Source organism: Tympanuchus pallidicinctus, unplaced genomic scaffold (genome assembly GCF_026119805.1).
Source record: "Tympanuchus pallidicinctus isolate F22 unplaced genomic scaffold, pur_lepc_1.0 scaffold5, whole genome shotgun sequence".
In the NCBI taxonomy this organism is placed as follows: domain Eukaryota; kingdom Metazoa; phylum Chordata; class Aves; order Galliformes; family Phasianidae; genus Tympanuchus; species Tympanuchus pallidicinctus.
The window spans coordinates 45,499,544-45,524,905 of NW_026294769.1; the positions used below are offsets into that span (position 1 = coordinate 45,499,544).

General features: G+C 39.0%; 1 protein-coding gene across 2 annotated transcripts; it reads left to right on the forward strand.

Annotated features, from left to right (window-relative positions):
- Positions 1 to 402: 402 nt before the first annotated feature.
- Positions 403 to 25,145, forward strand: RDH10 (retinol dehydrogenase 10). 2 transcript variants are annotated; one of them, XM_052703853.1, is made up of 6 exons: positions 403 to 906; positions 1,234 to 1,469; positions 19,811 to 19,909; positions 21,338 to 21,483; positions 21,820 to 21,951; positions 23,760 to 25,145. In XM_052703853.1, the coding sequence occupies exons 1-6, from the start codon at positions 627 to 629 to the stop codon at positions 23,881 to 23,883; spliced, it is 1,017 nt and encodes a 338-aa protein (XP_052559813.1). In that variant the 5' UTR covers positions 403 to 626; the 3' UTR covers positions 23,884 to 25,145. The 2 variants fall into 2 exon arrangements, with proteins under 2 accessions (XP_052559813.1, XP_052559812.1); XM_052703852.1 differs by having other exon boundaries at positions 407 to 906; positions 1,231 to 1,469.
- The last annotated feature ends 217 nt before the right edge of the window (positions 25,146 to 25,362 follow it).

A 25,362-nucleotide genomic window follows, 5' to 3' on the forward strand; every position in this document is an offset into this window, starting at 1 on the left:
CTCCGGCGGACCAGCAGCGCGGCGTTCTGGCCTCTGCCTGAAGGTGGCGCTGCAGCGCGCGGGGCGGTGCACGCTGGGACATGTAGTCGGAGGGCGGGCTCGGCCCGGAGTCCGGCCGAGCCGCTCGGGTGAGAGAAGCCGCTGCCGGCAGGCCGGGCCTGGAGCGGTCGCAGGACCCTCCCCCGGCGGCGGGGAGGGAGAGCGGGGCGAGGAGGGGCCGCGGCGGGGGTGGGGGTCCCGGGAATGCGGGGCGGGCCCGGGGGAGGGCCGGGGAGCCCGGGAGGTGGGGCCGCGCCGCCCGGCCCGCCCTATATAGGGCGCCGAACGAGCAAGATGCTCACTGCCAACAGCGGGGCCGCGGGTGTGCGGGGACGGGGCGGGTGGCGAGCTCCTTCCCCGTGCTCCTTCGTCGGGCGTGGGGTGCGGGACGGAGCACGGGGCGTCCCGGGTGGCGGCGGGCGGGGCGGGGCAGCCCCGGCGGCGGTAGCTCCTCCGGTCCCGGGCTGCCTCGGCCAGAACAGCGGCCCCAGGTGCGGAGCCGGGCGAAGGGAGGCTCCGCTCCGCGCCGTGCCCGCCACTGCGGGCGGGGGTGAGGGCCGCCGGGCCGGGGGCGAAGGGCCGCCAGCATGAACATCCTGCTGGAGCTGTTCGTGGTCACCTTCCGAGTGCTGTGGGCGTTCGTGCTGGCCGCTGCCAAGTGGCTGGTGCGGCCCAAGGAGAAGAGCGTGGCGGGGCAGGTGTGCCTGATCACCGGGGCGGGCAGCGGCCTGGGCCGTCTCTTCGCCTTGGAGTTTGCCCGGCGCCGGGCGCTGCTGGTGCTGTGGGACATCAACACGCAGAGCAACGAGGAGACGGCGGGCATGGTGCGGCACATCTACCGCGAGCTCGCCGAGGCCGCCCCCAAAGGTAAGCGGGGCTGCGCGCTGCCCCTCGGAGCCCACCTGCGGCCGTCCCGCCCCGAGCTCCGGGGCGGCGCCGGGTGAAGGCCCTCCTGTCAGGGAGCCGGGCTGCACGGCCCGGGCCGCGTCCCGAGTGTCCCTTCGTCCCCGCGGCGGCTCTCGGAGCTGGCAGCGATAGCGAGCGGGCGAGTTCTCGTGTACCGTGGTGACACTAAAGTAAACAGAAGTTTTAGTGGGTTGGAAGTAAGTTTGCTCTTTCGCTCGATTCTTTATTTGCCTGCTGAAATCCAACTGAGAACGTTTTCTCTTTTCTTTCCTCTGTGTTCCTTAGTAGCTGGAGATGGAGAGAAAGATGTGCTGCCCCATTGCAGCTTGCAGGTTTACACATACACCTGTGATGTGGGCAAAAGAGAAAACGTCTACACAACAGCGGAGAGGGTCCGCAAAGAGGTTGGAGAGGTTTCGGTCCTGGTTAACAATGCTGGCGTGGTCTCTGGGCACCACCTTTTGGAGTGTCCTGATGAGCTGATTGAGAGGACCATGATGGTCAACTGTCACGCGCATTTCTGGGTAACTATATGTTCATTTGTCCTACCTTTTCTGTCAGTTAATTTGAGGGAATTAACTGCTGTTGCTTAACTCCTGTCTCCTCGGATTTTGCACTTGGTCCCTTTCATTTGCAAGCTCTCCCCTTTGTAGGCTTCTCTTTTAATTTAACTCTCTGTTTAACAGGTAATGGTGGGTATTGAAGTTATTAATAAATTGCTTTGAATTGGCTCTATGCTCTTAGAACTTTAAGTTCACAATCTCATTTAGCCTTATTTAGCCTTGGATATGAAATCTCTTGCAACTGTCACTTCTAAATTTACCTTAAAGGTCCTTGCTATTAAGGAATGACTTTGCTCCCTCCTTCCGTAGTCTTAGAGCACGATGTCAGCAGCTTTAAGATGCTGTTTTGGTGGTGATTACAATAGCACAGTTGCACACTTCTGGAGAAAAAGGCTTATTAGAAGCCCCGCTGGAGATCTTGTTTGAATTGCCTTGGAGGCAAATTGTTGCTTTTGGTGGCTGGGAGAAAAGGCCAAGAAATCAAGCCAAGAGCACTTCTTGGGAATCCTGTGTATTTGTCTTCATACTTTCTCCTGGGGCTACCAGTAGAAGTAAGAAAAATCTTCAAAGTTGATTCTGAGGTGATACTATTTCTGTAACTAGCAGATTGTTATCGAGAAGTTATTTGATGAAGCTACTTGATCTTGCTCTTCTTGTCTGCCTAAATCTTGTTTCCTTGCAAGTTTTATTTTTAATCTCACTGTAGTGAGCTATGAAAGTTATGTTGAAGGAGGGCATGATGCACACTCGGGTTAGCATTAGCTGTCAGACTGAGCCCATTGTTAGTATTGAACTGTTCTTTGGTCCTTCAAATAGTGTTATGAAATACACTTGCATAACAATCAAATGATTAAGCAATCTGAAATACGCTTCAACTTGAGCTTTCCTTGGCTGTTCTTACCTTTGGATGATAAAATTTTGTAAAATCCTCCTCTTTAAAACTTAGAAGGGCCTCACAAACCTGGGGCTTCAACATGGAAGTTAAATGCTGTTTCATAACCCTAAAGGAGCCCCTTCAAATCCTCACTGTGAAATACCTAATGGCAGAGCAGTCTTTTTCCAATGTATTGTAAAGCTTGCAGAAAGTGTGCTTATACTTCAATGCACACAAGGTTGTTTAGAAACTATTAAAGTATATTTTAGGCAATTTGGGCAATTTGAAAGTTTTGAAAAAGTGCATAAGACTCAGCAACAATTAAGAGCTCTGTGTATTCCCTTCATAGAAGTGAAACTGATGCTGAAGCAAATAGAGATGTACGCTGGATTTAATGACTGTTATTGATGTGGTTTAAAAGCAGAATTGACAAAGTTTCCAAGAACTCTAAATTATGACATCACCATGAATTAAAATATGGGAGGATCCTAAATGCTCCAGCTGTTCTTCCTTCAGGCCTAAGTCATACACTTATTTATAACATTGTTTCAGAGACCTTTTTAAAGCATCCTGTGTGTGTTCTTTTACAGTAATTAAATATTAAGCTCAGTCTAGTATTGCTGTGACTGTTATTTTTGTAAGTTTCATTCATCTCTAAATGTTAGTATCAAATGACTTAACTGTGCCTTCTTAGATAACTTTTTCTTCTTAAGATCTGAACTGTGGAAATTGAGATCTTGGCATAATCTTCTAAGGAGTAGTCAACACCCTTTCTATTTACTTGAGGATCTGTTCATATGTACGCTTCCTGCAGATCTTGTGTCCTGCTTTGCTTTTCCTTTTATTTATTTTTTGCTCTTGGCAAAACTTTTTCCTAGTCTTCCCCTTCCTGATCTCAGAAAAGACTGGCTTGGCCAACAGTGGGTGGACTTGTATTAGAAAATAATAATACTTAATTCATAAGATATCATCTGAATCAGCTGATTTGAAGCCAATTTTTTTTTTTAAATGCAAGTCAATGCTGACTTAAATAAAACAATCTGTCTAGATGTGTGAAGTCTTATGCAGCTAGACTTTTCCATGTCAGCTAAACTGGTGGTCCAAAAGCAAAGCAAATCCTCTGGAGTATTATGTAGACTTCTAACTATTCTTGAAGGATGTTTCATCCAAAAAGCTGTAAAAGAATTTTGTATTGACATGAATCTTCCCTGTAATATTGCTCAGTAGTTCGGCGTTTGTGCTTTTGGGGTTGTCTTGGTTTTTTTGTTTTTTTTAATTTCTTTTTCCTCTCCCTCCTGTGTAACACAGTACATTTTCCAGCATATGTTGATCACTAACAAGCCTCAGTGTGCTTGTACATAAAAATGTCAAATGGAACTATGGTACTGTCCTCTTGAAGCCTCTGAAATGGGGTTGATTGCATGTTCTCTGTGCAGGTGAACTGAACTTGTTTTTTGTTAGCAGTTATGATTTGAAGGCTGCTGAACTTCTGCAGTAGGCAGTAAAACTAAAGCCTGTCACTGGTTTGCTGTTGTGACTCTAACTGAGCTGTGTACCATATCACAAACTGGCAGTAAGGAGAGCTTTAGCAGCATACCACAGCCTAAACAGATGCTTTCCATTTTGCTGACATTCATGATTTGTGTAAGCCTTCCTATATGTGTTCTATATAAACATGTCACCAATGCATCATGTAGCAATTTCCACAGCATAAAATCCATTGCAGTATTAAAAACCTGTTATTTCATGCTGTGATAACTTGAATGCTTCTGATATTGAAAACACAGGGACAAAATCCATTCTCAGTTTGAAACAAGCCAGCTCTAGGATACTATAATTTGCAGATGCATAAAACTGTAGCAGTAATGTAACAGTATCTTTCTTGCCAGTCTGTTGCAAGAATAACTAACTTGGCTGCACTTGTCAAATACTGGAACAGGACTCCTGCAGACTGGGAGTTCTTTTCCTTTATGTCAGGATCCAGATTTGAAAAATAAAATATTTAGTGCAAGATTAAGCAGTTGTTCTATTGATTTTTTAAGCAAAAAGAGTTTTTATAACATTTCACAATAAAGCCTAAGTAAAGTATCAGCACACTGTATTTTAGATCATAGAAAAGTGTTCAATAAAACTACTGTACAAACTATTTCAGGATGGATTGAGATTTCTTGTATCTATTATTCTGCCTGAACATGTAGTTATAAAGCCACTGCTGAATAGACAGGTATTAGTATTGCACCTCAGCGTAGTTCCTGGTGACTTCTCCCAGATTCAGTTGTTGAACGGAGCGAGATGATGATCAGGTACCACAAAGTTCTGTGTTAAGAAGGTCCTTCTGTACAGCAGGTCTTTAGCATCCAGCTCTGAGAGAACAGTGATACTACTTCTGCTTTTTATTGTCACCTCAATCCTCTGAAACTTTCAAGTTGAAGCTCTTCTCCTAGTGAGTTCTCTTCAACTTACCAAAAGGGGGAAGCAAAAGCATTTAGCTCCGGCTCTGTCATATTTAAAAAGAAGTGGAAGGCTAAAGCCTGGACTTGTACATTGCTGCCTTGCTGTTCATTTCACTTATAAACCACTTTCTTTCTCCCTTTGCAGGGATGTAACAAATTCTAAATGGCCCAACACTGACTATATGAGGTGAGAGAGACTCCATAAGAGGGAAATACTACTTGAGTAACTTAGGTATTTTGCACTATATAATCCCTTGAATGTAAGCACCTTTGAAAGAAAAGGCTTGGTGGAATCTAGAGAGGTTACTGAATTAAATACGTATTTATATAGGTTGTCAGCTTAATCAGGCTGGAAAACTTGCTAAAACCTTGGAGAATAAGTGATTTATCTGTAAGTACTACCTAATCTCCAGCTCTAAGGATTCTGTGATTCTGATCTCATGTAGTTCCCCAGTGTTCAGTAGAACTCATACCTGTGGTTAGTATGTGAAAATGTTATGTAAAAATGTTGCACATCAAGTGTGCTCAGTGACTGTTCTACAGAAGAAAAGTTAATTTAATTATACGAAGCTGCTATCTGAAACTGTGCCAGGATAAATCTTTTATAAACTATTGGCACAGTAGTTTAATTTCTATCTTCATTTCTGAAGTTCTAGTGTTTATGATAAAACATACACACTTATGTGCCAACTAGCTGTATTTAGCATTTTGGAATGAGTGGAGTTAGCTGTCTTAATTTTTAATTTCATGATAACATGTCCAAAGAAGTTTGCTTACTAAGTTTATAAGTTCTTGACTTTTTTCTTTGAAAAATGAGTTGGATCAAATTCAAGCCAAACCATGTGTATATGATCCAAAAAGTGTCATCAAAACTAACTCTTCCCTTGCAAAGTGATTCCAATTACATGCCACCAGTAAATTACCCTAGACAGCACATGTGTTTCATATAATGCAGTAGCATGCTGGGTAATGAAAATGAACCAAAAGCAGTCAGGCTCTTAGCTACAGACATAGGGTATTGGTCATATTTAAATCTTGCAAGTGCTTTGGTATGTTTCTGTGGTTCATATGTTCTTGGGCTTATTTATCAAGGAAATAGAGGAAATCTTCTATCAGTTGAGGAAAATACTGTCTTCCAGATGTAGTTTTCTAAAATATCCATCTTTCCCTCTAATGCAGCAATATATTTAACAAAATCTTAAGCAAATAAACAGATGTATGTATACTTCATGCTTGCTCATGATTCTGAAACTACTGGCTTTGAGCTTTCTTTACTGATGTATTGTATAGTGTACCAGGACCTTGTCAAGTATGGTTGCTATGAACCTGGAGTCTTCTATTCTGTAACAATTGGTTCCTGCATCTTGCATCTGTATGCATCTGTAAGCTAGTCTTCTCATATTTAAGTTGCTGTGATTGTTTTCAAAAAACCAGTCTTACTGACTTTTTTTCCAGTTTTCTGATCCTTTTTGAGCAAATAAACAAAAGAAACACATCTGATTAGTTACCTAGAGTTTCAGCTGTGGAAGGGATCTTGCATCACTTCCAAGAGTATCCATACGTGTGGATTGAAATGAGTGTACTCATTGATCTGAAGAGTTATCGAGCAGTGTGGGTTGGGGAGGTGGATGAGTCTCAGCCATATTTGAAAGAAAAAACAAACAAACAAACACCTTTAGTTTGTCATTTGTAGAAATTGTGTGAATTCAAGCAATAAATTAGTATGTGAGAGAGGAGCTCTACCAAAACAGCTTCTAGAGCGCTAGGCTTTGTTGCCAGCACTTCCATCAGGACTGTGAGAAGAGTGTATTGAGGATTCTTTAGATGTGTTACAAAACAAGCTTTCCTGCATGTATGTTCTGTGCTAGGTAATCTTACTTGTGTGATGGAGAATGCTGACCTGTTTTGTTCAAGCAGTAGTTGAATCCATGCATCTCCCTTTTCTTCTGTGGTGTAAAGTGTGTTGTTGTTGTTGTTGCTTTTGTCCCTGTCAGTTCACAAAGCTGAAATGATGGCTCAGTGGGTCTTAAAGTGCTTCAATTATGCTCAGTTTTCTGTGGCTGCTTTCAGGCATACTTTTGAGATGGATTTTCTGCATCATTTGAAAGATGTATGGAACTTGGGCTTAAAAAACAAACAAACAAAAAAAATAAATAAAAAACCCAGAAAATAAAGGTTTTTGAATTGCAGCCTGTTAATTGTTTGTTGCCTGTAGGTCAGCGGCTGTGAAAGTGGTGTACCACTTGGCCAAAGCAATAACAGTATTTTCACAGAACAGAAATGTGATAGGCCCTTTAAGGGAAAGGAGAATTTCTCTGAAAAGAACATGCCAAGACTTCTCAAACTAATTGAAATACATTTCAAGTATTAGTCAGTTATTAGTGGCTTGTAATTCCAAAGACTTCTAAAATAAAGCTGGAAGTGTAGTGTAGCTTGCAGAGGAAAGGTCCTTGAGGTAATCTCACACTTCAGTCTCCTGTGACTTTTATGAGGGTTAGAGACTTGTCAGCAAACCATATCAGTGCTTTCGGGATTGCTAATCTGCTCTGAAGAAATGGTGCTGGATGAGTGATCAGTGTGGTGATTAAATTTCTCCTTCTTTTGGAATGAGTTAAGTCAGCTGAATAAGCAAAAACTCCTGAACTTTGGTCTGATACTATGAAGAATTTGGGAAGCAGGAAACCTTGAATGGATAGTTTGCCACTGTGATGCTTAACCTAGCTTGAAGTGGAGAGAGTGCCTCTGCTGTTTCAGGGAAATACTCCGTATAAAAATGACCCATGTGCCTTCTTTGTCCCTTAGTGGTTGGAAGAGCAGTGCTTTGAGAGAGTATGATGAAGTGTTAAGTTACTGGTTGTTCTGTCTAAAGTAACATTTATAATGTTACAAAAAGTGATGATGTTAATGAGATCTTAACACATTATTACCTGTCTGTAATAACTGAGTGACAATAGCATACTTCTAGAAGGCAGATGTGTTTATGTGCTCAAATATGGAGAAATATAATCTTAATTAAGATGTGAGTAAGTGTCTTGCTAACCCAGTATTTTCCTCGTTGACAAACCAGCCTCAAGTGAACAATGTGAGCTAGCAATCCTTGTCTGTAGTTCCGAGGGCCATCAAATACTCTGTCTAGACAGGTTGAAGAAAGATGAATGTTGTGTTTTCTAGCACTCTCCCTGCCATTTTTTAGCATCATGTTCTTATAGTCTTCTGTACTTTTATATCTATATGAGCTGGAAACTATTATCTTTTCCCAGTGCATCTCATAATTTGATTTGATCTGGATCTTTTTTTTTTTTTTTTTTTTTGTGTGTGTGTGTGTGTGTGTGTTTTGCTTGTTTGCCTGAAGTTTTTATTAAGCGTTTGTAATATAAGGACTTTCTCAAGTCCTCTGTATGTAAAAGCCAAAGCATCATTTGCTTGATAAACCTTGCTCCCTAGCTTTTAAGGTTTCTGGCTATTCACAATGATAATAAAACTGAGTAATGGATACGTGTGTGTCTTTTGTGAAGAGTGGTAGAAGTATTTCTGCACAGGCAAGCTAGTACTGAGTCACATGTTATGCTGTATGCTTGTATTCATGATCTTAGGCTGCATAAAAAGGTGTATTGAAAAATATAGCTATGATCTAAATAAGGAGACATAAACTGCTGGCATTTCAGTTTCTTATCGTTTGTTTTGAAAGGAGATATGTAACAAGCAGGAAAGAGATTTACATCAATGCTTAAACCTCTGAATGAACGCTTTGTTCTTGTAAATAATTGTATTAGAATAATGATTTATATGCCAGCCAAATTAACACTTGACACAAGTGAGGTATCACAATCAGGAGGGGAGGGCATTATAGGCCACGGAATGCAGAAACAGCTGCAGAGCAGAGGTGACTCTCTTGGTGTGAGCCTTTTGAAATTCAAGTTTGTTTGGCTGTTGAATTCTGCACCTAAATGTGCCCTGGTCAATTCTGCCATCTGTTTGAACTTGTGTGACAGCTTCTCAAGCACTCCACTTACAGCATTGGCTTGTATAAGTGCTTGAGCGTATGCTTAAAAGTAACTTGGCCATAATTTCTGTTGACTTAGGAAAAAAATTTAGAGACAGCTTAGTGGCAGCAAGCATGGGGCATCCCTTGAATCCATGTTTTACCTTACGCTAGTTTTGTTCATCTGATCCTTGGATGAACCAATTCAGCTCACAGTACTCTGCAGAGGGAAGCTTCATTTTCTTGTTCAAATTGATTAGTTTTGCTTCTTAGAGACTACACTTGCATCATCAACATTTTAGACTGGCACTCGCCAAATAGCATTTGTGTGAAAGAAACGAAGTAGGATAAAACCATGTGGTAGCAGACAGGACCTTCACAGCTGTCTAATGAAACCTCGTTCTCGACAAGATTTTCTAGAATAGGATGTATGGGCTTAAATCGTTTAAATAGGCATATGTGGTTCCAAGCTATTTAAATCCATCAGTCATAATAGTCTGAATTTAGTAACTTCATTTCTAGAGAGAGCAGTATTTTAATTATGCACTATTAAAAACCCTTAGATAAAGGGTTAACGACTTTTGCTTATTGCTTTGCACTGATACTGTGATTGCTCTTGTGCATCATAGAAGGCAATTGCACTGTTTTGGTCAATATACTAGCTGTAGTTTTGGTCTTTTTTGTTGTCTCTTATCAAGAGAATATTTACCTGCTAAAACTTTTTTCTTAGACATCTTTTTTAGGAAGGACATGGAGAAGTATTTCCACTTTGAATTTTAAAAATGTCTTATCTCCATGTGCTTAAAAAATATTGTTCCTCATTCAGTGATTTACTTTGTAGTAAATGGGAGCCTTCTTTTAGGATTTTAGCTTGTTCCTGAACAAGCTTTAAAGCTGAATTTTCATTCAATTGCAATGGTTTCTGCATTTTTTTAGTTTCCAGTAAATTAGACTACTGAGTGAAGAGAGAAGCTCTCCTCCTAATCCTGTTTTTTTTGTTTGTTTGTTTGTTGAAATATTCAGTTATGGTGCAATTACTTTCATTTTTTTTAAAGTTATTGATTTGAAACAATGGCCTAGTTACAGAGTGGGGAAGGGTGAATGTAGTGACTCAGTTTTCATACTCATGCAGATATTGCACTGCAGTAACAGTGCTGTGGAGCTACTGCCTTAAGGTATGTAAAGAAATCAGAGACTATTTTTTATTTATTTTTATTTTTTTTTGGTTTAGCCACATCTTCAAAAGTCAGTTACGTAAATTGTAAAACATGAGTGATGACTTCATATTTTCCCTAAGTACTGTTCTCTAGTAATATTTGGAAATACGCAGACTAAAATATTAAGCGTTACTAAGTATTCCAGAGCATGACTAAGCTTATGGCAAGCTGGAGAAGAATGTGTATTTGGAAGTTGAATTGCGTTCCTGTTCACTGAACAGAATATTCTGAACTCTTATCTAATAGCTTTTCTAAAATGAATTTGTTGTGTGGATTTTTCACTGACTCACAGTGGCATGTTTTCATTTTTTTTTTGTCAAGATTATCAAATAGCTGGCAATAAATAACTGCTCTCCAAATGGTTGGACATTTGCTACAAACTTGTGCTAATGAAGGTGAGGGACTGATGTGTTTGTTACACTAATGTCAACATTGCTCTGAAATACCACGAATCCTTTGACTGGGCCATTTGTCAGTATATAAACAAAGCAGAATTTCTAGTCATTTGACTTCAACAGAGCTTAAACCCAGCTTTTGTGGAAAGAAGTAGCCAACTGTTATCTTCTGATATTGCTTGACCAGCAAACTCTGAAGTAACTTTAAATTTGGCATTTGGATAAATGCAAGTTAGATCTTTACTGACAGATATGCATGTGGAATAAGATAATGTTGATAGTGCTGTCTACTGAAATTGCAATTTAAGTCCTTTAGCTTCTTAGAGTGGTGGTGGAACTCTGTTAGTTTTGAATATACGAAAAGCTCTGATGCCAATAGGATTGTTTAAAGAAAGCACATCCTTCTGCTTGAAGCTGCATGTTAGTTTTCAGAGACTACTGCCAACTGTGTAGCACTTGCCTTAAACTGAACATGGCTTGATAGTGGTTATAGTCTGAAAGCGTATTGAAATATTGTTTGTAGACAATAAACATCAGTCTGCTTAATGAGATATCTTTGGGCAGGTGGAAAGAGTTCATCTTTTCAGCATAATGACTTCATCTGAAAGCTTGAGTTCTCAGCTTGGTTATGTCTTAAACTTGTGCTGACCAGAGAACTCTGCATGTATATGTTTGTTCCCAAGTTCCAGTAGACATTTATCATGTTTGTTTTGCAATGTGAGGCAGAACTAAATGTATAGCAAGTCTCCAACAGCCCTCTTACCATGCTATCTAACCTACTACTAAAACTTTTCAGCTTTTAAAATTTTAATTTGGCATTTGGAATGCACAATCACTGGCAACCTATGTTCTGCACTTCTGCCCTGCTTAAGGAGGTAAACTCTTCCCCTTGTTCATTGCTAGCTGTTGAGAATCCAGTATGATTGTACTGTCTGAGCCTTAAAAGCCATTGAAATTCAGTGCAGGCAGAATTGTCTGTGAGTGCTCTGAATGAATACCTTTAAGAAGCTGGCAAAGGAGTATAGTCAGTGAAAGGTTTCTGATAGAAGGGAAGCATCATTTTATTTTTGAAGATAACACAATGTGTATGTGTCCTGGGTTCAGCTGAAAATACGTTAGTTCCAGAGGACACTCATCTAGGTGTCCTGTGCTGCCTTACCTTACTGGACTCACTTTTTCCAGTTGAAGGGTCTTTAGAAAGGAGAAAGAGTGGAAGTGGAAAAGATATCATTTTAGAGTGGAGAATGTGCTCCATTATTCATAGCCACGTGAAATCAAAGATTTGCAAGAAGTGAAGAGCCCTAACTGTACAATAGGTGATTTAAGTAGCAGTATATACTGATGCACATATATAAAGCAGTTATGCAAGCCATATCTGTAAGTACAGATAAAGTAAATAAGTTTATATGCATGTATGGTAGAATATATACAAGCATGTCCATGAGAAGCAGACAGATGCTTTCACAGAAATGACTGGTGCAGCATATGCTCTTTAGGAAGACCAGACACTTAAGTAGAAGTCTGACATCTGTGGGTGAAAATAATTTTAAAAGCTTTAAAAATCTACAACCCGTTTCTTCTCAGTAGGAAAAAATACAAAAGATCTTGGAGCAAAAAGATGGAGACTGCATACCAGTAACATGAAAGCCCTAACTTCCACTTGCTGGTATAGATTAACAGGGGTAGTTCAGCTTGAATGCCCAGAAAGCATACAAAGCAGAGGCTTTTTTTTTTTTTCTTTTTTTTTAAAGTGAAACATTCTTAAGGAAAAACTGGGGCCACCTTTGGCTGTGGTACATGTACCTGAAGTACATGCTCTTAAAGGTGTCTAAAGTGCTGCTGTGGTGATGAACACAAAGGAAAGGTTTGTGTAAGGCAACTGGGACTTTGGTTAGCTCTAGATTGCCTTAAGGCTTAGGTAACAGTGGAATTTCCATCTTGACTCTCAAGAAGAAAGCTTCTGAAACAGGAATTCTGTTATTTAGGTAGCATGGTTGAGTACTTACCTACACATCAGAGTAAGGGGAGAACAAAGCAGTTTTCTGTTCCAGTCCTAGTTATGCAGTTTGGGATAATATCACAGGAAATGAAGCCCTTAAACGAAAGGGGAGGGAGAGACAATGTAGTGACATGATAAGTTAACAAAAGTTTCTGTTGCAAGGTCCTTTCCTAAGCACTTCTCATATTCTACTGTCTGTATACACAACCCTTTTCCAACTAAGCCCTGTTAACAAACTATACAAAAGACAATTTATCCAGGCTATGTTCAGTTGTCTTAGGCTTGGCATAATTAGTTCTGGTAGTAAAGAGTGGAAAACAATGATTAATGACTGAGAGATAACTAGTGGTATTAGTTTCCTGTGGGTTTTTTTTTTTTTTATTAGCATTACTTATCTTATCTTTACTATCTATGCGTTTTAAACAGCTTTCTGGCACTAAGTTTTGATTAAGGAAACTACTTTATTCAGTTTCAGCTTTCTTCTGATACACTCAACATGAGTTTATTCAATGCAAGGGAAACTACCACAAGAGCTGGAAACACTGGAAACAGTGGTAGCTATTGATATTGAAATTTCAAGAAATTTTGTCATGGCACCCTAAGTACTACGAATGCAAAACAATGTGGAAATGTAATTATGGACTGTAACATACTTTTATTTAGCAAATTGCATTATACATTTTTGTAACTACTAACAAACCCACTTATAAACCTCAATAAAGGAAGTTTTTTACAGATATGATGATGCTTAGCTGATTGTGTCTCTTGAGAAGCAAAGGATTTTGTGGATGGATCAGCCATGAGAGAGGAGAAAGCAGGAACATTAATTACTGATACGAATTAATTAAAAAAAAAAATAAACTCCAAACAAGTGATTTAAGTAATAGATTATGATTTCACTAAGCAGAGACGCTGTGTACTTCAAAGTCCTGTTTCACACAGAGTTAGAGAGAGCAAAAATATGTTTATTTCTCTGTAAATCAAATGGAGTTTAAAATTATCTGGTGTTGTCTTAGTGACTTAGTTCTTCAAAGTACTTATTTTGTTACCTTCACCTCTTAACCTGGTTGGATCTTATCTGTAGTTTCACTCTATCTACAGTTATAGGGCACACAATATTGGTGTGCCCGTGTGTGGCTTCACTTCCTTGCTACTTGTCATCCTTACAGACTTCTTTCAGGAGCTTGTGGTTGCAAGGCAACTGTAACATTATTACTGTGCATGTGTGTTAAGCATTAACTGCTGTTGCAGTTCAATATTAAAGGAATCCCCGTGGTCCCAGAGCAGTGGGTTTTTATGTGAAGGACAAATAAAGCTTTAGTGAGAAATTAAAGGTTGTGTTGCCTGCCAGGAGGTAAATAACTAAGGGACTCCTTTTGAAATGAAATATTGAAGTGCTAGCTTCTTATTTTGAATGCAAAGCCTTTTCAGATAGTTTCTTTCCATGTTTTTAATGCCACAGATGTCTGTGGTAGCTTGGCTTGAGCAAGACAGTCTATCTCCCGTAGAAGGATCTAGGCGTGATCACCTGTGAACAATCCAGAGAAATGCGTGGCTTTTTTAATTCATTACTGTATGAAAATTACATAATTCTGACTTGTTTTTCACAATAGTTTATTGAGAATAGAAACTGAAGATCAGAAATAGCACTGATCTCTACAGCTATTTAAATATTTACTTAGACAGTGGCTAATTATCCCAACGGGGCCCAGTGCTTCTTGAAACCAGCCAGCAGACACATCTGAGGTCCTTTCAAGTTGAGGCACGATTTTGGTCCCTTACATTTGCAAGGTCAACAATAGTTGTAGACTTGTATCTGCCTTCTGTAGTCAGCCTGTTAACAGCACAGCCATGTCTGCTGTGCTGTGTGGTTTCTCTAGTATCCAGTTCAGGACTTTTGATGTAGTCTTTGCACAGTTAATAATCTCACCTTAAACTAATATTTTGGAGATACTTGTATAGTGGAATTTAAGGGTAGGGATATCATACAGAAAAAGTAATTGAAGTGATGGTGCAAATGTCAAACTATTGTGCTCAGTTCTCTTGGAAACAAAGAAATAAAAGGAAAACGAACAGTTAAATCCAATCTTGTAATGGTATGCTTTGGTGTATGAGAAGGCATTTTTGGATATTGTAGCCTCTAATGTGAATAAATTCTCCTTTGAGTGTTACACAGTTCTAGGGTATACTTTCAAGACTCTTCTAAAAATATTTGGCAATGGCTTTTGTTGTAATGCTGTAAATGAGGTTTTACCCCATGTTTATAAAATGTACTTACAGTGGTTATCTTCTGAAATAAGAGCGACTGTATGACTATAGTTGAAAATAACTTCAGTATATTTAGTGACAAGCTTGCCATGGGTTTTTTCTGCCTTTTAGGTGCCTCACTTTTCCTTTCAATGTGCAGGAGTGCATTACTGCTATTCTATCCAGTATTGAGCAACCTTCATTAAGACTTAGGCTGCCACAGACAGTTTGCAGAACACTTTGATATTCTCTTTTGTCAGACTTCCATACCTTACTTTCCAGTTATTGCAAGGAAAAGAAAGCTGGGGCATGTGATAACTTCTGAGTTTTACCCCATGGCAGCCATGTGCTGTCCTACATGGAAGGAGAACCTGCAGTGCTGTACTGTGGTCCACAAAGAAAGGGAAGAATGTAAAATCAAATGTCCACACAAGGCAAAGAGAGGATGGAGAGGATGAAGGTGCATTTTAAATAGAAATGCACTTTTTTTTTTTTTTTTTTTTTTGTCACTGTCTCCACTGCTTCATATTAATACTTTCATGTTATTAGCCATGGTAGAAGGCTGTTGTGACTTCTGCTACCTTAGTTCCAGGCTTAAATAGAGTTATCTAGATGGGTCTGTGACTAATGTCACCAACTCTGCCTTGTGGATCTGGCTGAAAAGTTTTTAACATGAAGATTAAACAAAAAAAAAAAAAAAATCAGTTACCCAGATGTACCTATTAATACTGTTATGCATCTGGCTGTTCTGGCAGTCAGGAATAGCTGTGGCTTGAGTAAAATCATTATTTGTTACACCAGCATGCTACTTTTGTGGATCAACATCAGCAGTAGGCAAACTTGCCTATTCCTATCAGCCCCTGAAAAGTAACTACACTCTATCTACCTTATTTGAAGGGATCAAGTGGAAAATAAGCTATCCCTTTGGCATAAAGGAATTTCTGCCTTTATGTAAAGCAGCTTGTCCATGCTATCAGAATAGTTGTAAAGGCTGGTTGGGTGTTGATGGAAGGCAGAAAGTATGGAGAAAAAAAAAATACTATATTGAAAAATAGAAACTTTAAAGGATCTTGCACATCGCTACCTGCTTTATTTGTTTCTTTAATATAAAAACAAGTCTATAAACATGAGGTAGCATGTGCTTTTCCACTTCGGTGTGCTTTGTTCATTCAGTATTCATTGTTTCAAGCTGCATACATCTAACATTGTTTTCTATGTAGGCTTGCTTTCTACTTTAAGAATAATTACTCCAAAATTTAATTAAAAAAATCACTTTCCCAAACAGGGTATTTCTTCATATTCTCATTTGCTGTATTTAGGCTAATTTGTCTTGACATTGCAGCTGTGCTGTTCTTTGTGTTGCACAATCTTTTGAGTTTTGTTTCATTAAGAATGGAACTAAAGAATTTGGGGAAGGGGAGGGAAGAAGTGCTAGACTGTTAGAAGTTAATTTGCCGTAAACCAAAATGTTGAGAACAGATTACGAAAGCTATGAAGTGACATGTAAATACTTGTTCAGTTTCACACTTACGAGAAATAAGTCATTAAAGCTGTGTGCACGTGGAATACATGTTACAGCTACTGGGAATAGTTCTTATATATTCAGAAGCATGGAGGAAATTGCTTAGAAGGTTTGAAATTGGTCTTTTATGGAGCCTGAACATAAAAATTAAACAGTCTCAAAAACAAACAAACAAAAGAACTAGCTCTGCTCTCTGTTCAGAGTAGCTTCTTACAATCAGTCTGCCCTACCTACCTACCAGTTCAGATTTATCTAATCTGAACTGCAGATTAGAAAACTTGTTTGTTCAGTACTTTGGGTTTTTTTTCTGTTTTTCTAGGAGAGGGGGAAATAAAAAAAAGAGCAATTCTGAGTAAAGAAGATGCTTAACTTTAAATTTCTTGACTTTGAACACCGTGCATCTTTCCTGATTCCTCATAGCATAATTCCTTTCATCTACTGTACTCTCTGGTTTATCCTCTGTGTTGAAAACTATGACATTTGTCATTAATAAAAGACCTCACTTCAACTTGAACCACTTAAATGATTTTAGTTATATGTCTTTCTCCACAGCTGTGAGACGTAAAACTGAAATTAAAAGATCAAACCTGAGGCAGATAGTTTGATTAAATCATTTCAGTTAGTCTGGGGGCCTGGTTCTTGACCTCTGATGTCGTGGACAATACCACATTTCTTGCCTCGTATTTTCTAATACTTTTTTTGGCGGAGGATTAGTGTGTCCACGCATCACCTCAGAAAGCCCATGTGGGCTGTGCTACCTGTTCAGACAAATGCCAGATGGGAAGGCCACCCAAGAGGCATCTTGCCCCTGAAACAATCGAACTTTGAACTGCCTTCTCAGCATCACGACAAGCACAGAGAAGATGTCAGGTCTGGTAGGCAGATGTAGCTAAAGCTGAAAGAAACTAGAAACAAGAAACTAGGTTGGTCTGGTTTATGTACCAGACAGAAAAACTAGGGACCAGAGTATGGAGGAAGCTGCTTTGATCAACGAAGTAGACTGTGCCAGAAGCTCAGTAAGAACACTGATTTATTTGGGGATTGCTTATACCACGGAAGAGAATAACTTCACTTTGGGATTGTTTTTCCCAGCAAGAGGAGGTTGGGAGGAGCAGTGGGCAAGCCTTACTCTGAGACTGAAAATGTGTCCCCCAATAGGGTGTGTCTGCCTCTCGCCATGCGTGTTTTTAAGTAGTGACTCCCAGCTGCAGCAGATGGCTGGAGGATGGCAGCACCAAGGTGACTTACTATTATCCATTTAGCTGAGGTGTTGATAGCTGACAGCTGTGTTTTGTACATTTTTGACAGTGCAACTATCTTTACCAACTGTAAGAGTAGGTAATAATATGGATTTACAGACACAACTACAATTCAGTGTATTTCCTCCACAACTCTCAACAACAAAGATGAAAAGAAAGAAGATGACAATACAGTACAGTAGAGAAGACAAAAAAAAAAAAAAAAAAAAAAAGAAAACCACCCCAAAAGCCTAAAGGTGCACTTTCCTGTTGAGTTTCTCCTATGAGATAAACATTGTCTATGCCTTGGATATGGTAGGACAAAAAATCTGTTGCTACTTTTTTTCTGTCTCCCCCCCTCACCTATTGAGGGACAAACTCCAAGGCAAGTGCCTCTTTCTTTCTGTAGTTCCTATGCTTTGCAGGCATGGCTTCAGTCTGCGTTATCACACTTTCTGGCAGTGTGGGGTGGCAATCAGTCATTCCAGTGTGATGTGGACAGATAACTAAGTGAAAACTGCTGATGGAACTGACTAATGCTATGGAGGGGAGTAAATTTTTAGCAGGACTGAACCGGGTGCTCTGCTGTCTCTGAGGAGGTTGGTGTGGAAGGCATGGGCCAGTGTACAGTGGTCAGTGCTGTGGGGTGACTGTGGAGAAATAATGTACTGTATAACTTGAGGAAAGTGAAGCTTCTTACCTTTTTGAGACTGTGTTGCCTCGTGATGACCAGGCAACATGGGAAGAGAGGCTGAAACTTCATGTGCCTGGCACAGATTAGTTTAACAAGTGAACTAAATTCTTGTCTGAGGCTCTATATAAGAGGTTTAGAGATCCCTGCCACGAGGAAAGAAACAAATGCAAGACAGCTTGCTCTCAGACTATATTTTATAATTAGCTTCATTATACAGTTATGACAGAATCTAGGAGTTATATGAATCAACAGTAGAAAAGGCAAAGAGTCAGGAGGTCTGTTAATCTTCTATCATCTGCCAGCTATCCAGTGAAAACACTCTTTTGTGTGGTGTTAGGAGGTCTGGATTAGTCATTTAACACCTGCAGGCAAATACGCTGTACAAGAACATGTGAAAATCATTAGAGCAAAACTATCCTGACATCTGTGATTGGAAAATGCAGACAGCATAAGAATGGAATTAGATGGATTCAGATGTAGCTTGCATGTCTCTTTAACAATGCAGCTGACAGGATTCAGACCAACAATTAAGCAAGCAGCAAATACTTCAGGGGCATTTGCATACTCTGGGTTTGGATCCAAATTACATGGGAAAACTTGGTTTCTGGGATGACAAAGAATTAGTAGTTCTGCTTGAGTTAGAATGGAATAGAAGCTTTGCCATGAGTAGATTTATATATTAACCACACATTTGTGGTTAACATACATTATCTGAAATTCTTTGGCAACTTAAAAGCGTTCTAGTATAGTATGCTGATTACATACAAGCAGAAGTAAATAAGAACTGAGCAAACCATTTTACTACATAATTGAGTTTCAGCATATATGATGTTCTGCTTGATATTATATAAAAAACGTTAGTGTGAGTTGGCTTCAGAAAGAGATGAGAAAGCTAGATATTGTAGTAGAGGTGGTCTTCTGAGAACTGCCTTCAATTTATCACTTAAAATTTTATTTTTTTAAAGGTGTTTAAGCAAACAAACTTTGAGATAATCAAAGTGGTGGTTAAAAGCACTCATAAGGTTTCATCTCGACACTTGATTTTGTTTTATCTTTGAAACCCTTCAGATATGGAATTAATGATGGATGTATACATCTACTTTTAATTAGAGCAATGCTAATGGATACTAATAAAGATGGAAAGCAGTTCAAACTAGCAGATGTTTAGTGTATTTTGTATGTGAAAGGTAATATCAGCAAAACCTCTCCGGTATTTCGTTGTTGTAAAATGCACAGGGTAAGTTAAGTGGATAAAACCAACCATAGCTAGCTGAGAAAATACATTATCAATAATTAGAACTGGTAATTGGCACTGATCTTAACACCGAAATGCTGTACAGCATAATTAAACACTTTGCATTCCTTTTTCTGTCTTAAAAAAAAGTGACCTCCATTTTAGGTTCGAATTATCTCTTTCTGATAACTAGTCTCTTGCAGAAAAATAAACATGTCTGAGCTCAATTGATCTTTTAACCTTTGCATTTCTGGAGATACAATCATTGCAATACAATTCACAAACTTGCTATAGATTCTCTGTTGGCATTTTTGAAAAACCAAGGAATTCCAAATCTATGCAATGATCTTCTAACTTCTTTATCATAAACTGAGGTTAAGGTTTTGAACACTTATAACTAATGTAGTAGTTCACCTTTTTTTCTACTTTGTTTTATTTATTTTGTAGACGACTAAAGCATTCCTTCCCAAGATGCTGGAAATGAATCATGGACACATTGTGACAGTTGCAAGTTCTTTGGGACTGTTCAGTACTGCTGGAGTAGAGGTTTGTTGAATTGTAATAATCTGGCTTTTTTTTTTTTTTGGCTTACAATAAGGTTTTTGTTTTTTTTGTATTAGCAGCTCAAGAAAATAGTCAAATCTTCAAAGGTATTTGGAGATTACAGTAATATGGATAACAAATCATCTAACATCCCTCTGTGAGTGGGATCCACAGGACTGAAACAGACACCATACCTGTGCACTTGCCACATGGATTCATTCAGAATGCTAATGATTGTTGAGTAGCCTGGTAACTACTGGTAATTCGAAAGGCATCCAGCTACCCAGTACTGCCAAGAAATGTAGTGCTAAGGCTGAAGTCAAAGGCAAGGATTTTTGAAAAATCTTGTTTTTTATTTCCTTTTTTTTTTCCACAAGGAAATGGCTACCTACTTTCCTTGCAGGATAGGTGGCTCACATGCCTTACTAGGCTCCAAGTTATAAGCAGTAGGTCATCTAGGACCTGGCAGCCATTTGAGAACACCAGTTTCTGTGACTCGTTTGATACATAAAACTAGGTAAGAATTAGAGCATATTAGCTTGCATTTTGAGTCATTAGTACAAATGCAAGTGGAGACAAAAATCATTCAAGTAGTGAAAAAGAATAAGTCTTACAGAATAATGGTCGTACTACCTTGTAAAATGCAGGGTTTTTTTTTTTTGTTTTTTTGCTTTTTGGTTTTTTTTTTTTTTGCATATTGTTTAGGCTGAATCCAGAATCTTAAACTGCCCTGTTTTGTTTTGTTTTTTGTTTTTTGTTTTTTTTTTTTTTAGCAGAAATGAATTAAGCTGGTGTAAGTTAAAGCTTTTTTTCAATGTATTTACTTTCTTGAGAATTCTTGAGAGAATTTCCTTGATGATGGGTGTGGGTACATCCAACTGAAAACTTGGATGTTAACTGCTGTCTCTGCAATTATTTTTGAATTTTGAGTATTTTATGAGATAAGCAAACTATACAATTTTCTAAAATTAAATATATAATACGACCAAATCTTTGTTATACCTTCTATTGAAACTAACAAAAAGTGAAACATTTCAGATTTCTATACCTATGTCCTGCCATATCACTAGGCTTCTTCAAATCTGACCCCTACGTAGTATTAGATTTCTCAGTCTTCTATTCCAGCATTTGATATTAAGCAAACTGGTAAACAGAGTAACTTGCCATACAAACCTGCCTGCTTCAGAGACTTGATTCCAAGTTAATCTCATACATTTTCTGTTTTCATGATTCTGTGATGATTCTGTGATGATTGCTTTAAAATTGAAGTGACAGATGAGTTGATGTGATGCTGTATTCAGTGGGTGTCTTTCATTGTTGCTATCTAAGTTTGTGTAGAGTCGCATCAAATATGCTTTGGCTTTAAACATGATTCATATCTATCCCTTTTAAGGTGCTATTTTTTTTTTCCCTTGTTCATTGCCAACACAGGATTATTGTGCTAGCAAATTTGGAGCTGTAGGTTTTCACGAGTCTTTGAGCCATGAACTGAAAGCTGCTGAGAAGGATGGAATCAAAACAACTTTAGTCTGCCCTTATCTTGTAGATACAGGAATGTTCAGAGGATGCAGGATCAGGTGAGAAAAATTTGTCTTCTTTATGTTTGTAGTTTTATAAAAATATTTGATGGTAATTTAACCTCATTACCATAAAAATATTAAAATAAATATTATGTCTGTTTGCATGTGTTGGTGTGATCAGTAATGCTGACCCCAAAAAGGGACTTTATGAATTTCCTTTGTCCCATGGTACTTAGCACAAATTTTGACCTATAAGTGAATAGTGAATGCAAAAGTTGAAGTATTTGTTCTTTGCTAAGGCATTCCAAAAACAAAAAAAGTGAGTTAATGTACTTTCTGAGGTTGGCAGTCTTTTATGTATCTTAATTAATCAGCCTTAATCAAATATTTCAGAAAAGAAATTGAGCCTTTCCTTCCACCGTTGAAACCAGAATACTGTGTGAAGCAGGCTATGAGAGCCATCCTTACAGATCAGCCGATGATCTGCACGCCTCGCCTCATGTATATGGTCACCTTCATGAAAAGGTAACATCTGAGATGCTGCTTAGTTGGCAATACAAGCAGCAGAGTGCTAGTGAAATATGTGAACATGTCTGCTTTCTAGATTTAAACACTCTCATATACAGGCCGTAGGTGCTGTTCAGTCATAATTCCTGTCTCTTGGCTCGCATAAGTGAATATTGCCTTCTTGGGAAGTTCCATAAAACTGTGATCCTATGCATTGTCATCAAAACATCCTAGTTTTGAATGTCTATTATCTTCCATTCTCATTAGATTTATATTCTCTTCAACAGACTTTTCTTCCATTTTTTGAGTTCTTTTTATTTAGGAATGGAGGAATAAGGAAGCTTCCAGCAAAGGAACCTGTGTCATTTGTGTCTAGGATGAGTATGGAGGAGGCCCTGCCTGCAGATTGTCTAGGACTTGCATCAATACAGTAAAAATCTGCATGTTCAGAGCCAAATTGCAGAGTCTGTTTGTGGAAAAAGTTATTTAAAGGAATCGTCTTCTTTTACTCTGTCTAACACTTCAGGTTTGGAGAACTCTGTAACTAGCCTTCTATTTCAGTGATGCAATGTAATACAGGAGTTGGCTCACTTCCACTTATGCATCATCACTTGCATGCTAGTTTGTAAAGAACAGTTTCACAGCTGTATGGATTTTTCTTTTTCTTTAACCTTGTGTGTAGTAGGAACCTTTAAAATCTTGCAGTCCTGTGAGAGATGGTTGAAACTGAGAGCATTGGGATTTTTGCTGTACTTGCAAAGCATTTGTTCTCTCCTTCAAGTCTCTCCTGGTGGATAGGGTCACCAAAGATGAGGGAGGACCTTGACTGCTCTCATCATTGCTGGAAGAGAGCATGTATGTGTTTCTTCTGCCAGCAACTTGAGAACACTACAATCTTTGAGCTAGCTTCAACCAGAAGCTCAGAGGGTGCTTCAGTGCTCTCTGCACAAGCAGTGCCTCCTGCAACAACAGTCACATCAAAGGCCCTTGGGGTTTTCTTGCATTCAACACTTTAGCTTCCAACAGGGAGATCAAAGCTTCTGCATAATCCATGCCCCAGGCAGCCGCACTTAGATCAAAGGCCCTCCAGTGGCTACTGCACAAACAGTACTACTGCCAGCAAAGACACCTGTACCAGTGACATCTATTTCAGTGATCCTTACTCCTAATGCCTAGATTCTGTGCATTACTTTCCACTAAATGAGTGTCTGTCACACTGTTTCCAGAGGCTGAAGAGATTCCGTCTTAGTCCTTTGATAGAACTCCTATTATCCTTGAAATAAAAGTAGTATATAGGAAGGAGGGGAGGGTCTGTAGTCAGATATTCATCTCTTGGAATTTTATCTGAAGGGGACAGAGAGGAAATTGCTTTCTTTATTTCAGACCTCTTTTTGAGGATGGATGATTGAGTTTAGAATACTTGTAAAAGTTGTTAGACATCTGGTGATCAAAGAATTGCATAAACTAATACTAATTCCAAATTAGATTTTTCTAAATGTCTGATGACTTTTGGCACTACTTTTGGTTGTTAGTAGTTTTTGTGGTGCACTTTGCACAGGTTTGTGAAGAAGCAGCAGAAAATGTGTTCTAAGCTGATACCTGGTGAGCAAGTAACTTCTTCCTCCACCTTTATGCCTGCTTGTATGGCTGGGTCTCTAGAATTTCAATTTTCTCAGTAAAATGTCCTGGAAAATACTTTTACCAAACTATCTTAGGAAACCCCTGCGATGGCTATTATGTTTCATTTGAAAGCCCAAGTACATAATAAACAGGGCTTTTTTATTTTTGTGCCATCTTTTAACAATTTTTTAACTTGTGTTTTGCAGTATTCTGCCCTTTGAAGCAGTTGTATGCATGTACCGGTTTTTGGGAGCAGACAAGTGTATGTACCCCTTCATTGCTCAAAGGAAACAGGCTACAAACAACAATGAAGCAAAAAATGGAATTTAACACTGGTTTGGATGGACTAACGTTTATAGGTGAATATGATAATGTTACCTGAGTGAATTGTGAAGTGCTCTTGCATCTAAGAGATGCAAAAAGTCATCATCTTACTGTGGCATTCTCTTGGGTCCTCAACCTGTGTATTGAACTCTAAAAATCAATGTTTTTTAATATACTGTAAATAAAACTGACTAGAGTACTTGGAAAATGTGATAGGTAAACAAGGTGAATTTACAATGTAGCTGCCACCATTGTCCTTTAGAATCTCACTGTATGTACAGTAAACTAGTCATACTACTTCTTGTAGGGATGCACTGTGTGATATCTCTTCCTCAGCTTACCAAGAGCAGTCTACAACCAGAAGATGCAATGTCTCAGAAGTTGTTCATTTTTCCCTACAGTGTTTGGTAAGGGGCAGGGAGGGAAATCTTTATATTTAAGCTACTGCTTATGCCCTTTTAGCAAATTCAAGGACAGTTTCTGACTGCATCTCTTTGCTTGTTAATCCAAGCTCTCTAAAGGACACATGGCCAGATTGTGGTGTAATTCTCTTTTGTACCAATAGTGTGTATTCTATTTAAACAAAGATAAATTTTTTTGAAATTTCTGCAGATTCAAAGGCAAGTGAATGTATCAGAAATACATTCAAACTTGTACTGGGCATCTGGCTTTCTAGGAATGCAGTCAGTGATTTAAATTGACTTTTTTTCAAGTCACTTGATTTGAAATATGCTCTGTTCTGTTTCCCTCCATATATATGTCCGAGTCCAGTCTGCTGTTACGGACTATGTTGCTTTTCATAGTACTTATTTCCGACAGAGTTCTCCCACCCCTGAGGAAGCTGTTGTACTAAATTTCTGTAACTGGACTTGTGCCTAAAAGACAAAGCAACTCAGCTGAGATACAAACTGTTTATGTAACTGCTGGTCATATGCCAACTATTAGCAAATGAAAAATAGAGTAACGCCTGATGCAACTTTACATGTGGAGTATGGAAGGGTGTAAAGATTTTTTTGAGTTGTACTAACATTGTAGAACAGCAAATGACATTTTTACAGTATTTTTTGTAAAGCGAACAATTTTGTGCCTTGAATTTGGTAATCTGTATTAGTGAAGCATTGTAAAAGTGAACTTCTACCTCTGTATCTTAATGTATACCATCCACTTGTAAACTACTATTGGACAAATTGTGATTACTTTTTCTAGGATGTCTTGTTACATAGTGACCAATGCCTGTGGTTATTAAAGTGAGCCACCTTTTCCTTAAATCTGTGATTGGAATGCTTCCTTGAAAGACTAGTTCAAGCTACTTGTGCGTGCTCCGTAGCTCTTTATCATCAACACAGTTCACATACTTATTGCTCAGTTCCTGTGTCCGCTTTGTCAACTACAAGGTTTAGTCTAATCTCTTAAGCATTAGTAAGTACTGTGAAATTAGGCTTCAGGAGTTGACAGGTTTTTTTTTCTCTCTGGTTTCTAACCTGG

Bases quoted from the DNA above. Each gene is read 5' to 3' on its own strand.
- RDH10 (XM_052703852.1), top strand. From the start codon at position 627: ATGAACATCCTGCTGGAGCTGTTCGTGGTCACCTTCCGAGTGCTGTGG. The intron at 1,470-19,810 runs GTAACTATATGT...TTTATTTTGTAG, and splicing joins ACTGTCACGCGCATTTCTGG to ACGACTAAAGCATTCCTTCC. The intron at 21,484-21,819 runs GTGAGAAAAATT...CAAATATTTCAG, and splicing joins TTCAGAGGATGCAGGATCAG to AAAAGAAATTGAGCCTTTCC.